This window comes from Festucalex cinctus, chromosome 11, assembly GCF_051991245.1.
Source record: "Festucalex cinctus isolate MCC-2025b chromosome 11, RoL_Fcin_1.0, whole genome shotgun sequence".
NCBI classification, from domain to species: Eukaryota; Metazoa; Chordata; class Actinopteri; order Syngnathiformes; family Syngnathidae; genus Festucalex; species Festucalex cinctus.
The window spans coordinates 10,908,395-10,925,344 of NC_135421.1; the positions used below are offsets into that span (position 1 = coordinate 10,908,395).

The 16,950-nt window shown below is 38.8% G+C and overlaps 1 protein-coding gene across 17 annotated transcripts in view; it reads left to right on the top strand.

Moving 5' to 3' along the window:
• Positions 1–16,950, top strand: part of caska (calcium/calmodulin-dependent serine protein kinase a) — a 124,833-nt gene that overhangs the window by 79,865 nt on the left and 28,018 nt on the right. For 12 of the 17 annotated variants that reach the window (XM_077536210.1, XM_077536217.1, XM_077536209.1 and 9 more), the window contains exons 6-12: positions 1,341–1,443; positions 1,582–1,757; positions 2,413–2,535; positions 2,670–2,753; positions 4,831–4,930; positions 5,700–5,717; positions 5,818–5,939. In XM_077536210.1, the coding sequence (XP_077392336.1) occupies positions 1,341–1,443; positions 1,582–1,757; positions 2,413–2,535; positions 2,670–2,753; positions 4,831–4,930; positions 5,700–5,717; positions 5,818–5,939 (726 nt within the window). The remainder of the gene's footprint in view (positions 1–1,340; positions 1,444–1,581; positions 1,758–2,412; positions 2,536–2,669; positions 2,754–4,830; positions 4,931–5,699; positions 5,718–5,817; positions 5,940–16,950) is intronic. The other 5 variants (XM_077536211.1, XM_077536216.1, XM_077536226.1 and 2 more) reach the window with 1 other exon arrangement.

The window sequence follows — 16,950 nt, forward strand, 5'->3', positions numbered from 1 at the left end:
GTTAAATATATGAAATTTCCATGTAATATTTAAATAGTACAGTCAAACCTCGGTTTTCGAACATAATCCGTTCCAGAAGGCTGTTCTAAAAGCGATTTGTTCGAAATCCGAAACAATTTTTCCTATTATAATTAATGTAAATAATTTTAATCCGTTCCAAGTCTTAAAAAAAAAAAAAAAAAAAAAAAAAAACTTTTTCCAAGTTTTTTTTTGTTTTTTTTTGTTTTTTACTATTTTACACCATAAACTGCACTACTACTGTTTACTATAAACAGAAAAGGGTAGAAATAGACACTGTTTTATTTATATATCCTATCTAAAATGATGGGGAAAAAAACCGAAATGCAAACATTTCTTTTTTAAATTCAATAATTCTGCGGACTACTTTCCTCTTTTCTTCACCAACTTTACCGCTAGCAATTGCTTTCTTTGGACCCATGATTAGGGGCTAAAACACGATGCAAAACTAAAAAAAAAAGATTTGCGTAAATAACAATGCACAAGTCTGCTCCAAACGAACTTTGAGCACGAATGTTCTACGGAGGAAGCATCCTGGGCATTCGAGTTAGTTCGGCTCCCAAGTGAGTCGCGTTCAGGTACGCTCGGCTTTTTCTCCTGAGTGAGTCGCGTTCAGGTACGCTCGGCTTGTTTCAGTTTGGTTGAGAGCCGAATTTTTGCACGAGTTCTGAGACATAAAATTCTCGACTTTTCTGGTTGAAAACCGATTTGGTTAAGAACAGAAGCGTTCGAAAACCGAGGTTTGACTGTATTTCATTCTCTATGCAGTCGATATGAATTAGATTTACAGGAGGTGGTTTCTAAAATTGTTTGTATTGTTTAGGCTGATCAGTTGCTTTATTTAATTCAAACTTACACTGATGGATTATGTACAGTATTTGTATTAATGTCACTTGCCTGATTGGTGGATATTACATATATATATATCAAATTTGCTTCCACATTTGGAAAATCCCTGAGTCTAATCTGAAAATATTCAAATTTTTGTATGTGTATGTTTTTCTTTATACTGACATTACACTTGTCTGAATTGTGCCGCTTGAAAGCAAAAAAACAAAATAGAATTCGAGTGCACATCCAATGTAAATTCAGATTTGATGGTGGCACCTTCCTGTTAGTTGCGAGTCAACCATATTTGTTTATTCAAAATGAAGAAGTAAAAAGTTCAATGTGCATTCTGCCATGCAGTAAAAGCTTCCCTCGTTGTTGACTTTGTGTACACTGATGTTAATTTTCGGGCGTGTGATTAACGTTGGGTGTCACTCTTTAGTTAGCCAGAAGTGAGTGACCACAAAATCATTTCTGTCTCTCTTCTCACTCAGCCTCACTGTGTGCTGCTGGCATCCAAGGAGAATTCTGCTCCAGTCAAGTTAGGCGGCTTTGGAGTTGCAATCCAACTGGGAGAGTCAGGCCTGGTGGCTGGAGGTACATGGAACACTTTAAACATCCCTGTCTCACACGCTTTTGTTGCAAATATGCTCATCCAGAGTGTTTTCATACGCAAATAGCATTTTTCTTTACAATGCACATTGTGTATATAAAACCGCATTGTTATATGTACAGGTCGCGTAGGAACACCCCACTTCATGGCGCCCGAGGTGGTGAAGAGGGAGCCTTATGGAAAACCCGTGGACGTGTGGGGATGCGGCGTCATCCTCTTCATCCTCCTGTCAGGGTGTCTGCCCTTCTATGGCACCAAAGAGCGTCTCTTCGAAGCCATCTGCAAGGGGAAATACAAGGTGAGGATATTACATCAGAATTTGTTGTCTTTTGGGTCACAAAAGACGACATGGGGTGCCTTTTACACTTATGTATGGTTCTCTCACCACATCAGTTTATTTGCAGAGTTTTCAAAAAAATATATATATATATATTTTACAGGTTTCTTCAGTAAACTAACTGTAATGCAAAGGAAAGCCACAGTCATTGATGCACTTTGACCATTTACTCACCGGGAAAGCAGTAAAAAACCTAAACATAATGAGTATTCCTATGCAAGAGCTTCTGTTGGCCACAAGTCAAACACAGCCTCACTGACATTACACACTACCTCACCTAGCTCTGCCTCCTAAAGGCACATCTAACACACACACACGCACACACTATAATGTATAAGAATCATATACAATACTTGTTTTCTCTGCATTTTATGCTTGCTATGTTTTTGTGTTTAAAGCATGTAGTGAGAAAATTACAGCGATATCATGAGGTACGAGTAACCTGGCTCGTGAGTTTTTCAAGATACGAGCCTCAAGTTGACCATTCCAAAACCTTCATTGTATTATTTTAAGCTATTTATAAGTTGACTTGCTGGTGTATTTTGGATTGTTGTCCTGCTGCACTAAGTCATATGTGAAAGATCAAGTTGTGCAGTTCTGCAATGCTTTAACACAGATGAACCCGCGGCAGTGGAGTCAAATCTCAGAGAGCGCTAAAGATCTGGTGAGGCGCATGCTAATGCTGGACCCCGCCGAGAGGATCACCGTTTACGAGGCCCTCAACCATCCTTGGCTCAAGGTTGGGTCTCACCTTGTCACACCTTGAAACCAATTCTCAGTTCTAAATTATGATAATTAATCTCATAATTAATTGAAGCTTCATTTGAGCTGCAGGTGGCAGTAGTGTGCAAATTGTGGTGATGTCTATTGCAGGAGAGAGACCGTTATGCCTACAAGATCCACCTGCCAGAGACAGTGGAGCAGCTGAGAAAGTTCAATGCCAGGAGGAAGTTGAAGGTATACGGCATGAACACCGTTATGATCAAAATTATTAACCCTTTCACAAAAATAAATTTAAAAAAAAATTCTCCAATGACATGACCATAATCCAAAGTCTTTAGTTTGCATTCACAGAAACAAAGACGACTCCTACATGACGTTTTTTTTATTATTATTATTTTTTAATGACTGATTTACTGAAACAAGAAGAATGTACATGCGCACACAAAATCAATGCCAAAATAATAAGTCCTCTGACAGTTAATACTTAATAATTTCAATAACATTTTTGGATGCTTTTTCTGCCAATTAATTATAATTAATATCATTTATTGGCAACAGTAGCCAACCCAACTCCAGCTCCTGATGTCGTTCACTATGCCATGCCCGATAAAAGTTCATTTAACATTCAACAATTACCACAGTGCATAACGTAAATACACTTCATAAAAACAGTTTATTTTTTTGTCTATTTTATTATGCGTTTGGTTTTTATATGATGTAGTGCTGTTTTCCATTATTAAAAATGTAACAAAAATAGTGATTTTTATGTGTGAGCGTATTCATTGTGGTAAGATGACACTAGCCTTGCTTCTTGCAGTCATTTGAATGCAATTGAGTGGTAATTAATTGATCAAGCGGCGTTTCAAGCCTGATTGACTAAGTTAACACGAAAGCCCTTTTCAGTGTATCCGCACAAGTTTCTTCCCGTTTGGGCAGTTCGTCCAGATGGCGGGTCGGTTTCGGAGCTTGAAACTGATCACTTTTGAAACCGGGCTGCAGAGTGGAAAGATTTCAAAACGCCCCGTACGTTCCAATGTGGACACCATATGCAGGATAGTTACCCCTTCGGTGATGACGTAATTCTCTTGTGACTGCGCCCGAACCGCCAGTCTGTGAAGAGCAATGGTGGATAGTCGTGTCATCGTCGTTTTGCACAATCTCCATAGTTTGTTTATGCTTTTACAGCGAAATGTTTTGCGTGATGTTGTACTAAAATCACCCGGCATTGTCACTTCTTCTGTGTTATGTTCGTCTCACTGATCTATATATGTTACTGGATAGCCAATAGCCCATACACGCCTGTGCAAGCCATTGAAGCGACAGGGCAGCCATCTTACTCCTCCCATCTCGCGAGCAGACTACTGTTTAAACCACTTTGAAGACCCCCTTTTCTTTTATCGCTCAGTTCCTAGACCCCAATTAGATTTGACGGAGTCATCTTTTGTTGACTTACAGTCATAATTCTTTAATAAAAAAAAAAAGTACAAGTTTCCTCCTGTAAACATCATTAAGCATATAATTCATACATGTATTTAAGGTAAATTATAAAATGTCTGAAGTCCTCTTGTTTAAGTTTAACAAATTTAAAACATCATAAATCAGGCTATTTCTACTAAGTACTGTCTCAAATGTTGTCCAATTTTGATACTCTAAATGTATAGGATTGTATGCCGAGAAACATTTCTTGGCAGGAGTAATATGGCTGCCTCGTGGCTTAAAAAGTCTATGGCTAGCGGCTATTCAGGTTAGTTGTTCGTCTTCTTCGCTGATTCTTCTCCTACGCTTTCCATTAACTCGATATGACAGCGCTACAGCGCCACGCCATACTTGGTATATACTGTATATTACAGCCATTAAATGTCCTAGGCGTCTTCTTTTGGACACTCGCATGTCTTGAGACGGTTCTGTCTGTACAAGATTTGTTTGAGGAACGAAGCCGGCTTTGCTTCCGTGTAAACATGGCCTAAGTCTTGGTTCCGAACTAAGTTGTTTCAAAAAACACAAAATCAAATGGGGCTACTGTTTTTCAACCATCAGTGTTTTACACTCTAGTTTAAAAAAAAAAGAAAAAGTCTTCAATTTTGAATGTATTTTAGCTGTTTTACTATTTTACTGTTACTATTTTACTATGTATCAAAAGGAAATACTATATAATATCTTATGAATATTATAAACATTGAGCAATATTTTGGGGAAATGTTCAACAGTGCCTATAGTGGGTAAACATGTTGACTAACCTCTATACAATATATGTACGTGTGATGATGATGTCATCACCATGGAGGATGCTCACTTGCTGGTGTGGTTTCAGGGGGCGGTACTGGCGGCAGTGTCCAGTCACAAGTTTAATTCCTACTATGGAGACCCTCCTGAGGAACTCCATGACTTCTCAGACGACCCCACCTCCTCAGGTGAATTTTTAAACTTGTGTTGTGTTTAAGGAACAGAACAACACACCTGCAGTGAATTTAAAAGATAACACACATGGTGAATCAAAACTACATTTGAAGCATTTACTATTAAGGATCGTGTAAATATTCAGTTCTACATTGAGGTGTACAGACCAGTCCCAAATTTATGAAGTCATGCATCCCCTGCAAAACAGAGTTGGGACTTTCCACATCTCACGTACACTTGGGCCCTAAAAAAATGCCTATTTTTAGTCAACATTGCTAGCCTGACGTAATCAACATACACAGATGCATAACAATCACACCCAAACTATACACCCACACTCAGTATAAAAAAAAAAAAAACTTTCCATGTTAATTCAAAACTATTAAATGTGGTCTAAATATACTTACTTTGGAGGTGTGTCCTAACCTAACCCTTTGAACATATAGAAATATGTCAGTTGATGACATACGTATAACAATGGTAAATAAAAAAATTAAAAAAGGAACCTGTGGTTAATCTAAACTACAGCAATTGCTTAGAACACCCAACAGAGTTGACGTTCCCCTTCTCACCTTACCCACCCTAACAAATATCCTGGTTGTAACCAGTAAAAATCCACTCTGTCAATGCAAGACAGAATAAACACCTAAACAACACACCCACAGTGAAATCAGAAACACCCACCTCCCATGGGAATGACCTCATCAGGCATATCTTGAGTGTGTTTTTGTCTTATTACAATCTTTTGTTTTTTCTGCTTCTGTTAATGCTTCCCACCTGCAGGGCTACTCGCAGCAGAAAGTATGTATCTCTATATTTGTGTATGTTGTGTGGTGAATCCTTCCAGCTACTTGGCAGAATGTTGACTGATATTTATTTGAATATATGGTTTTTTTTTCAGGGGCTGTGTCTCAGGTGTTGGACAGTTTAGAGGAAATCCATGCATTGACTGACTGCAGTGAGAAGGATCTCGATTTCCTGCACAGTGTTTTCCAGGACCAACATTTACACACACTGCTTGATGTAAGTCAGTCACTTGTGATCTACTGTCTAGAATAGAATAGATGACAGTAACTATAGCAAATTGGAATCAAAGCACATGACAACCATCTTATCAAAGAAGCATTAAAAATCAAATGCATTATTTGCAACAGTGAAACTGAACAAGCCTATGTGGCAACCGTACATGAATGACATATACTACATGTATAATGTGACTGACAAACTGTCATGAATGACTTGATACGATATATATCAAATTCAACGTGAACATCAGCTGTATTAGTTAGCAGCATTGTACCTAGCAAAAGATGCCCTTTGGGAAGGAGCAACAAGCATATTACAGATCACATCAAGTTGTGGTGGACATCTGCCTGCATCAGTTGTAGTTGTTCAAGTACAGTGTAGTAACCTCTAAAATGTCCCTGACGTTGTACAATTCAAAGTTTCTTGTACTTGTATATGCATGTATCTTATTGTTATTATGAATGTATACAGTATACATATATACAATATATATGTACAGATTTTGATTTGAATTTGCCAGCGATCTGTAGACCAGCATCACCAAACACATTGTGTTCAACCTCAGAGGTTCTACCTAATAAGACAATATTTTTTACTAAGAACATAAGATAAAATACCTGTACACTAACACAAAACAAAACAAAAATAGAATAGTCACCATACAAAATGTATCTATGCTATTTTTTTTACCCCACTTTGAGTTGAGACTCACATTATGTTGTGCAGTCAGTCATGTTGTTGACCTTGATGCTAGTCTCTTAACAAATTAACGGCACCATAAGTTACAAAAACAGACAGACAGACTGTATTTTACATCAGTTTTATTTTGTATGTAAGGTCATCATTTTGACTTGTGTGTTTAACCTATAATTTCATTTGGTTGAGGCTCTATGCGCTCTTCTTTCATGTTATGTGGATAATTGCATATAATTAGCATGTCTTTTTTTTTTTTTTTTTTAAAGATGAATCTGTTGTTGGAGCAAAAAGAAATAACACAAAATTACTTTAAGTATTCCATATAAAGTTATAAAGAGAAACATTTCTAAATGATTACATGCAAATATATTGTACATAATAGTTGTACAATATATTTAATAGAATTCAACTGTACTTAACACATACACTGTATTGGATTTTTAAAAAGTTGAAACCACTGTGCAGGTTGAACATTTAATTCAATGATACTTTTGAGTACTACTCGAGGGAGCCCAATACCACACTGAGAATCACTGCCCTTTAATTTTACTCAGAGTTTTGTTCAAATCTGTCTACCTGACGAGAAACTTTTATGGTACATATGCAGTATCATGAACAAAAGAAGTGACACTTGGCGCTAGCAGGACACACTTTTGGCGGTGTGGATCAGTGGTAGAGTGGTCGTCCCACAACACAGAGGTTGGGGGTTCGATTTCATGCTGTTGTGACCACGTCGAAGTATCCGTGCGCAAGATACTGAACCTCCAGTTGCTCCTGATGTTGCGTCACCAGTAGTTGAATGAGTAGTCGAATGAAAAGCGTTTTGAGGGCCTTGTAAGGTGGAAAAGCGTTGAGTACCATTTGGTCATCTGTGTGTTTCTTGAAAAGATTATTAGAAGAAACTCATGATGATACATGGACATACAGAAAAAACTTTCCACTTTAATGACGTTTTCCTACAAAGCTCCCACTCATCAGGATGAAAGAGCTTGCAAACAAGAAGATATCATCATAGTTGGTTATTTCCTCGTGTTTGAAGATGATCTGTGCGCTCGGCCTGGCAGGTTGAAATGGATTGTAGTGTAGTGGTCAGTGTGGGCGTCTTGCACGTGTCCGAGTCGTTTCTGCTCGGAACGGAGCGGCGAGGGAGTCATAAACAATGGCGTCCATTGTGAGGATGTGTAAGAAGCACAGCTGTGTTGCGAGTGCAGCTGAAAGTAGCGTGCACTGCGACATGGTGGATGGCTGCAGATGGAGTCTACTGACCTAGAAAGCTTTGTTGGAACCCCTTTCCTGCACCTGCCTGGTGAGTCTTCGACAACTTTCATGTGTTGGCCTCCAGGTAATTGAGTCAGAGTGGAAATCCTCTTCTCTGGTCCTTTTGATGTCTGACTTGAGGCTGATTTCTTTTAATCTTCTAAAGCTTTGTGGTTGGTTAGCGAGGGCCGGGTAAATGGTGCCTTTAAGGAAGTATAGTACAGATTTGCTCATTTGAGCACATCTGTTCTGTGACACTGGTTGGCTTACGTGTTGATCCTATCTGGAAAAAATGTGTCTCATGGAAAAAAAATATGGGCAGGAATCGGATGATTCTCCGGGGAAGACCCAGGACATATTGGAGAGACCAAGTCTGCCAGTTGGCCTGGAAAGGACTTGGGATTCCCCACAAGAGCTGGACAAATTGGTTGGGCTAATGGGAGTCTAGCTAGGTAAGGCAAAAAAGAAAGACTGATTGTTTCCAATAAGAAGTTATTTTAATACATTGACTAACTTGTTCCAGCATCAACCTGCCTCATCATGAAACCTAGTCATCATTTTGAATCACATCTTAACATTCTCTAAAGCGTCATCTGTGTTAAACTTAAAAGTAGAACTACTCCCGGCGGCACGGTGGTCTAGTGGTTAGCACGTCCGCCTCCCAGTTCTGAGGACTCCGGTTCGAGTCCAGGCTCCGGCCTTCCTGGGTGGAGTTTGCATGTTCTCCCCGTGCCCGCGTGGGTCTTCTCCGGGTACTCCGGTCTCCTCTCACATTCCAAAGACATGCATGGCAGGTTAATTGGACGTTCCAAATTGTCCCTAGGTGTGCTTGTGCGTGTGAATGGTTGTTGGTCTCTGTGTGCCCTGTGATTGGCTGGCAACCAGTCCAGGGTGTCCCCTGCCTACTGCCCAGAGCCAGCTGAGATAGGCGCCAGCAGCCCCCGCGACCCTTGTGAGGAATAAGCGGTCAAGAAAATGGATGGATGGATAGAACTACTCCCACCTACCATTTAAGATGGAGGACAATGTTTGCACTTTGCAGAGATATACTATCAGCTAGGGGTGTTTTATTGGTATTGCTGGAATTGTGTAATGTCTAATACAGTGGTCACCAACCTTTTTGAAAATTCTTAAGCAACTTCTTGGGTAGTGATTAATGCAAAGGCCAACCAGTTTGACACACACTTCTGATATAACAAATTTGCTGAAATTACCTTGAATCATGTGTTGTTGTTATGTGTGAATAGTAATTGATAATATTAATTTATTTGAAGACACTGATCCTGTTAATGAGTTCTCACTACAATTAGGAAAGAGAAATGTCACTATACAACAACACTTTGTTTCCATAAATGTCTGCAAGTGTTTACGTCCTCAAAATTCACAACGTCCCGTCACTGGTCAGTGATGTTTAACATGTTTGTCCAAATAATTTTCTGGTTCTGTGCTTATCATGTGTTCTTTAGATGTTCACTGAATTATAGTTTAGAGTCAGCAAGTAAAGACATGCACATCTGATATTTGAGTTTATTTTGAATGGCAAGCACCGGAAACTTGTAGAGTTTGTGCTAAGGCAAGATGGCAAAATGTTTTTTAATATGGCTTTTACGTTGATGCTTAAAACAAGACATAACCTTGCATGTGATTATGTAATAACATGGGCAAGCATAATTTTGGTATTTTATCCACTTTTCTCCTGTTTAGCAGCCGCGGTGTAAATGTATCCTCAGTGTGACTCACACATTTACTGAATTGTTCCATATTTTCTTTTTGTTGTACTGAGCCCTCAGCTGCTGTCTTTGTTCACACTGTTGACAAACATTGAGGCCTTAAACACACTCTTCTCAGTGTAATATGAGGCAGTCTCTTTTTTCCTTTCAACAATTAACTTTAGTCCGAGCGTATTCGACAAAAAAGAAAGAAAGAAAAAAAAAAGAAGTCTTGTTTCTCTGACAATTTTTTTTGGGGGGAGCTTTGGGGTTTTTTTCTAAATATTTTTTCTGTTATACTGAATTTTTTTTCTGTCATAATAAAAAATCAGAAAAACAAGAAAAACTAGAGCTGCGAGCAGCTATAAAGGGCCCTCGCAACCCGGGCCACATTGGGGTATATGCAAGTCGGGGGACTTGCACGTTGGGGTACTGTTAAATAGACAAGGACCATGGAAAATAGAAATGCATTTGCCGTGCCTTGTGTGTAAAAAGGTGCAGTAAAAGGCCAAAAATGATGCACAATTCCCAAAATAAATTCAAAAGTGTGGACTTTCTGATGTGTGTGCAAAGTTTCATGAAAAGTCGCTCGTTTGATATTCAAAACCAGCATCTGTTTATTTGAAAACATTGCATGGCACAGAGATGGTGTGTGATCAAAGAAAAAGCTTTTTGATGACTTTTAATGTGGTGTCGCTGTGCAACACATATGTATTCATGACATAGTGAAGTATTGTGACAGTTTTGTAGGGTCCAGCAAACAGTAAATGTGTGACAGTTATTCAAGAAAAAATGTAGCTTTGAAGCAGGCTAACCAATGACATCATCTAAAGGGGAAAAAAGCACATGAGCATGATCAATGCATGCATACTGTAATGACAAAGCATTCAATGAAAATCAGTCATGTTAGATTCCATGATTCTAAATAGCAGAGGTAACGTGTTGGTGCAAAACGTTGTGGTCGTGTTGCATGTTACTCAATGGCTGTGTGTGTCAAAACGAGTTTATTTGAAAGAATATACAAATATATACACACGGACATATATATTTATACAGTATAACAGTGCCGCATGTATTGGTTTTAAGGAAAGAGTTGAAAAGCAGTGTTCAGAAAAAAGCATAAGACGCACAAAGTACCATTTCACTACATGTAATACGTTGTCAAGGAGACATGTGAATTAAGTGGTTAAGATAGTGGCTACTGTGCAAGTAAGCTTCAATTGTCTCTAAAAGGTTAGCATATGTGTTCTACATGATATCAATGGCTAGACGTGCTCGTGGAGAAACATTACAAACAGAAAAACACACTAAAGGTGCCTTTAACAAACCTGTTAATAAATGAGAACTTAATACATATATGTATGGCATACTGTATATGATTGAGAAAGTTGTCCTGTTTAGTTTATGTATTGTATACTTACGGAAAAAAGTTGGCAATCTTTGCGTATGGAGATGATTAGAGGGTCTTTATCAAAAAAGAGTTTGCTTGTTGATTTGTTCATGTTCTGTAGAAAAGCAAAGGAGTAGAAATAAATACAGTATCATACTTCATAAACATACAAGAAATTTGTAGCTGTATTAACCATTGTTGGTATTTGAAGTGATAATTTAGGAATAGAAGTGTAGTGATTGCAGAATTTATAGAGTGCTTACCTTGTATGACTTTGTAGATGGAAATGTCTTTTGTTGAAAGAGCTCTTTGTTGTCTACTATATATGCAAGGACAAGCATAAGTAGGTGTGGTTATGAAGTACTTGACCATTGAAATAAAGCAGTGGTATCAAATGTATGGACCGTGGTTTGGCTCAGGCCTGCAAAGGGGTTTAATGTGGCACAAGAGATAATCTTGTAAGGTACAAATAATAATAATAATATAATAGGTATGCCTCTGAGTTTTCACAAATCTAGGTCAAGTCAAGTCATCTTTAGTTATTTTGCGCTTGAATCATCCAATCGGAAATGCTCCATAAAAAATGTATAGAGGGTGCGATTTATTGCAAATTGCACAATAAATCTCTAAAAATTCATGTTAATGACAAGTCTGATGTGTGTGCAAAGTTTCACGAGTTTTCACACATGTATAGATAAAAAAAAACAAAGCAGCACTTTACTTGGCAACCAATGCTTCGTTAAAGAGGAGTTTTTTACCTCAAAATGTGATGACCGGCCCTTACGGGACTTCCTGTTGGGTTTAGCACATGGCACCAAGAGACTTTTTTGTACATTGTGGGCTGTTAAATTTGTCTCAAAATTTTCGTAGCTCTCGCTGCTTCGTACAACTGTGAATGCTTCATTAAGAGGGAATTTTTTCCTTTGCAAACTGTGCATGCCACGGCAACAGCGTGCGACGAAATAAAAAGCTTTCAATAACTTTTCATCTTCAACATTTTAAGATGAATCACACCAAGTTTGGAGATGATCGGATAAACTCTGTAGGAGGAGTTCGTTAAAATAAGACCCCTATGAAATGGCCCAAAAAATGGCAACACGTTCCAAAGTAAATCAAAATGGCGGACTTCCTGTTCGGTTTAGCATATGGTTCAAAAAGAGTTTTTTGTACCTTGAGGGCTGTTACATATGTCTTCAAATATTGGTAACTCTAGGTGAAATGTACAGCCGGGAATGCTTCATTAAGTTAGAATTTTGAAACACAAAATTTGATGCCTCGCCTCGCGCACCAACAGGCTTTTTTGTAGATCATAGTCTGTTACATATGTGTACCAATTTTCGTGGCTCTCAATTAAACGTACCACGGCAATGCTTTGTTAAGTAAGAATTTTGAAACTGTAAATTTGATGCCCCGCCACCGTCATATAGTATGTCAAAAACTTTAGATTTTTTACCATGATGTTGTCCCAGGTGTTGAGATGGTACAGCCCAAGTTTGAAGTCAATCGGGTTAACCGTGTAGGAGAAGCGGGCAAAAGTATGACCCCTGTAAATGTGCAAAAATGGGCCAAAATTGGACATTCAAATACTCATACCTCACTTCCTGTCTATTTTAGGGTACACATATCAAAGAGGTTTTTGTTCATCTGGATGTGCTACAGGTGCCACACAATTTTCGTAGCCATAGGACAATCGTAGCGGGACAGGGATCCGTTAAACCTATGTAGGTGGCGCTACAGAGCCATTTTTCTGTTATCACGTATGGCGACTTTAAAATATCAAATTTTTCGCCAGCCCAGATCTCCGTGTAAAGTTTGGTGAGTTTTCGTTCATGTTTAGTGCCTCAAAAATGTGGTTGTTTGCGGAAAAGAATAATAACAAAGAAAAAGAAGAAGAAGAAGAATAACTAGAGCTGCGAGCAGCTATAAAGGGCCCTCGCAACCCGGACCACGTTGGGGTACTTGCACGTCGGGGTACTGGCACGTTGGGGTACTGTCAAATAGGACAAGGACCATCTAAAATGTTTTTGACAAGCCTTGTATGTGCAAAGTTTAATCAAAACGCAAAATATGGTGTGCAATTCCCAAAATAAATTCAAAATGGCGGACTTCCTTTTAGGCTTAGCATACGGCTACAGAATACTTTTTGTAGGTCTTAAGCTAATAGGTATGCCTCCCAGTTTCCACAAATCTAGGTCAAGTCATCTTTAGTTGTGTATCGCTTGAATCATACAATTGGAAATGCTCCATAAAAATGCATAGAGGGCGCTATTGAGCACAACGTTGGGTTACTTGCACATCAGGGTACTGGCACGTTGGGGTACTGTTACATGGAACAAGGACCATTTAAAATGTTAGTTTTTTCCATGCCTTGTCTGTGCAAAGTTTAATGAAAGAGGCCAAAAATTATGTATAATTCCCAAAATAAAATCAAAATAGCGGACTTCCTCTTTGGTTTGGCAAATGGCTACATAATACTTTTTTGTAGGTATTAGGCTGATAGGGGTCTGTCCTAATTTTCACAAATCTAGCAGAATCATACAATCGGAAATACTTCATAAAAATGTCTAGAGGGCGCTATTTATTGCAAATTGCACAATAAATCTCTAAAAATTCATGTTCATGACAAGTCTGATGTGTTTGCAAAGTTTCATAAGTTTTCACACATGTATAGATAAAAAAAACAAAGCAGCACTTCACTTGGCAAACGGCATCGCTATAGCAGCAGCGTGCGACAAAATAAAAAACTTTTGATAACTTTGCATCTTAAACATCTTAAGATGAAACACACCAAGTTTGAAGACGGTCGGATGAACTTTGTACGAGGAGTTCGTTAAAATATGACAACTGAAAAAGGCCACAAAAAATGGCAACAAATCCCATCGTAAATCAAAATGGCAGACTTCCTGTTTGGTTTATCACATGGTTCCAAGAGACTTTTTTGTACATCGTGGGCTCTTATGTATGCCTGCAAATTATCATCGCGCTAGGTGAAACGTACAACCGGGAATGCTTCGTTAAAGAGGAGTTTTCTAGCTCAAAATGTGATGCCCGGCCCCTGGGGGACTTCCTGTTGGGTTTAGCACATGGCACCAAGAGACTTTTTTGTACACTGTGGGCTGTTACATATGTCTACAATTTTTTGTAGCTCTAGCTACTTCGTACAACTGGGAATGCTTCATTAAGAGGGATTTTTTTCCTTTGCAAAAAGTGCATGCCACGACAACAGCGTGCGACGAAATAAAGAGCTTTCAATAACTTTTCATCCTCAACATCTTAAGATGAGTCACACCAAGTTTGAAGATGATCGGATAAACTCTGTAGGAGGAGTTCGTTAAAATATGACCCCTATGAAATGGCCCAAAAAATGGCAACACATTCCAAAGTAAATAAAAATGGCGGACATCCTGTTAGGTTTAGCATATGGTTCAAAAAGAGTTTTTTGTAGGTCATAGCCTGTTACATATGTGTACAAATTTTCGTAGCTCTAGATTAAACGTACAACCGGCAATGCTTCATGAAGTAAGAATTTTTAAACTCTAAATTTGATGCGTCGCCGACGTCATATAGTATATCAAAAACTTTAGATTTTTTACAATGATGTTGTCCCAGGTGTTGAGATGGTCCATCCCAAGTTTGAAGTTAATCGGGTTAACCGTGTAGGAGAAGCGGGCAAAAGTATGACCCCTGTAAATGTGCAAAACTGGGCCAAAATTGGACAGTCAGATGATCATACCTCACTTTCTGTCTATTTTAGGGTACACACATCAAAGAGGTTTTTGTTCATCTGGATGTGCTACGGGTGCCACACAATTTTCGTCGCCATAGGACAATCGTAGCGGGACAGGGATCCGTTTAACCTATGTAGGTGGCGCTATGGAGCCATTTTTCTGTTATCATGTATGGCGACTTTAAAATATCAAATTTTTCGCCAGGCCTGATGTGCGTGTAAAGTTTGGTGAGTTTTCGTACACGTTTAGCGTCTCAAAAATGCGATTGTTTGCGGAGAATAATAATAACTAGAGCTGCGAGCAGCTATAAAGGGCCCTCGCAACCTGGGCCACATTGGGGTACTTGCACGTCAGGGTACTGGCACGTTGGGGAACTGTCAAATCGGACAAGGACCATCTAAAATGTTTTTGACAAGCTTTGTTAGTGTAAAAGTCCAAAGATGGTGTGCAATTCCCAAAATAAATTCAAAATGGCGGACTTCCTTTTAGGTTTAGCATACGGCTACAGAATACTTTTTGTAGGTCTTAAGCTAATAGGTATGCCTCCCAGTTTTCACAAATCTAGGTCAAGTCATCTTTAGTTGTGTATCGCTTGAATCATACAATTGGAAATGCTCCATAAAAATGCATAGAGGGCGCTATTGAGCACAACGTTGGGTTACTTGCACGTCAGGGTACTGGCACGTTGGGGCACTGTTACATGGAACAAGGACCATTTAAAATGTTAGTTTTTTCCATGCCTTGTCTGTGCAAAGTTTAATGAAAGAGGCCAAAAATGATGTATAATTCCCAAAATAAAATCAAAATAGCGGACTTCCTCTTTGGTTTGGCAAATGGCTACATAATACTTTTTTGTAGGTATTAGGCTGATAGGGGTCTGTCCTAATTGTCACAAATCTAGCAGAATCATACAATCGGAAATACTTCATAAAAATGTCTAGAGGGTGCTATTTATTGCAAATTGCACAATAAATCTCTAAAAATTCATGTTCATGACAAGTCTGATGTGTTTGCAAAGTTTCATGAGTTTTCACACATTGCACAATAAATCTCTAAAAATTCATGTTCATGACAAGTCTGATGTGTTTGCAAAGTTTCATAAGTTTTCACACATGTGTAGATAAAAAAAACAAAGCAGCACTTCACTTGGCAAACTGCATCGCTATAGCAGCAGCGTGCGACAAAATAAAAAACTTTTGATAACTTTGCATCTTAAACATCTTAAGATGAAACACACCAAGTTTGAAGACGGTTGGATGAACTTTGTACGAGGAGTTCGTTAAAATATGACAACTGAAAAAGGCCACAAAAAATGGCAACAAATCCCATCGTAAATCAAAATGGCAGACTTCCTGTTTGGTTTATCACATGGTTCCAAGAGACTTTTTTGTACATCGTGGGCTCTTATGTATGCCTGCAAATTATCATCGCGCTAGGTGAAACGTACAACCGGGAATGCTTCGTTAAAGAGGAGTTTTCTAGCTCAAAATGTGATGCCCGGCCCCTGGGGGACTTCCTGTTGGGTTTAGCACATGGCACCAAGAGACTTTTTTGTACACTGTGGGCTGTTACATATGTCTACAATTTTTTGTAGCTCTAGCTACTTCGTACAACTGGGAATGCTTCATTAAGAGGGATTTTTTTCCTTTGCAAAAAGTGCATGCCACGACAACAGCGTGCGACGAAATAAAGAGCTTTCAATAACTTTTCATCCTCAACATCTTAAGATGAGTCACACCAAGTTTGAAGATGATCGGATAAACTCTGTAGGAGGAGTTCGTTAAAATATGACCCCTATGAAATGGCCCAAAAAATGGCAACACATTCCAAAGTAAATAAAAATGGCGGACATCCTGTTAGGTTTAGCATATGGTTCAAAAAGAGTTTTTTGTACCTCGAGGGCTGTTATATACCTCTACAAATTTTGGTAACTCTAGGTGAAACGTACAGCCGGGTATGCTTTGTTAAAGAGGAGTTTTTTAGCTTAAAATGTGATGCCCGGCCCCTGGGGGACTTCCTGTTGGGTTTAGCACAGGGCACCAAGAGACTTTTTTGTACATCTTGGGCTGTTACATATGTCTACAAATTTTCGTAGCTCTAGCTGCTTCGTACAACTGGCAATGCTTCTTTAAGGATATTTTTTTTCCTTTGCAAACAGTGCATGCCATGACAACAGCGTGCGACGAAATACAAAGCTTTCAATAACTTTTCATCTTCAACATCTTAAG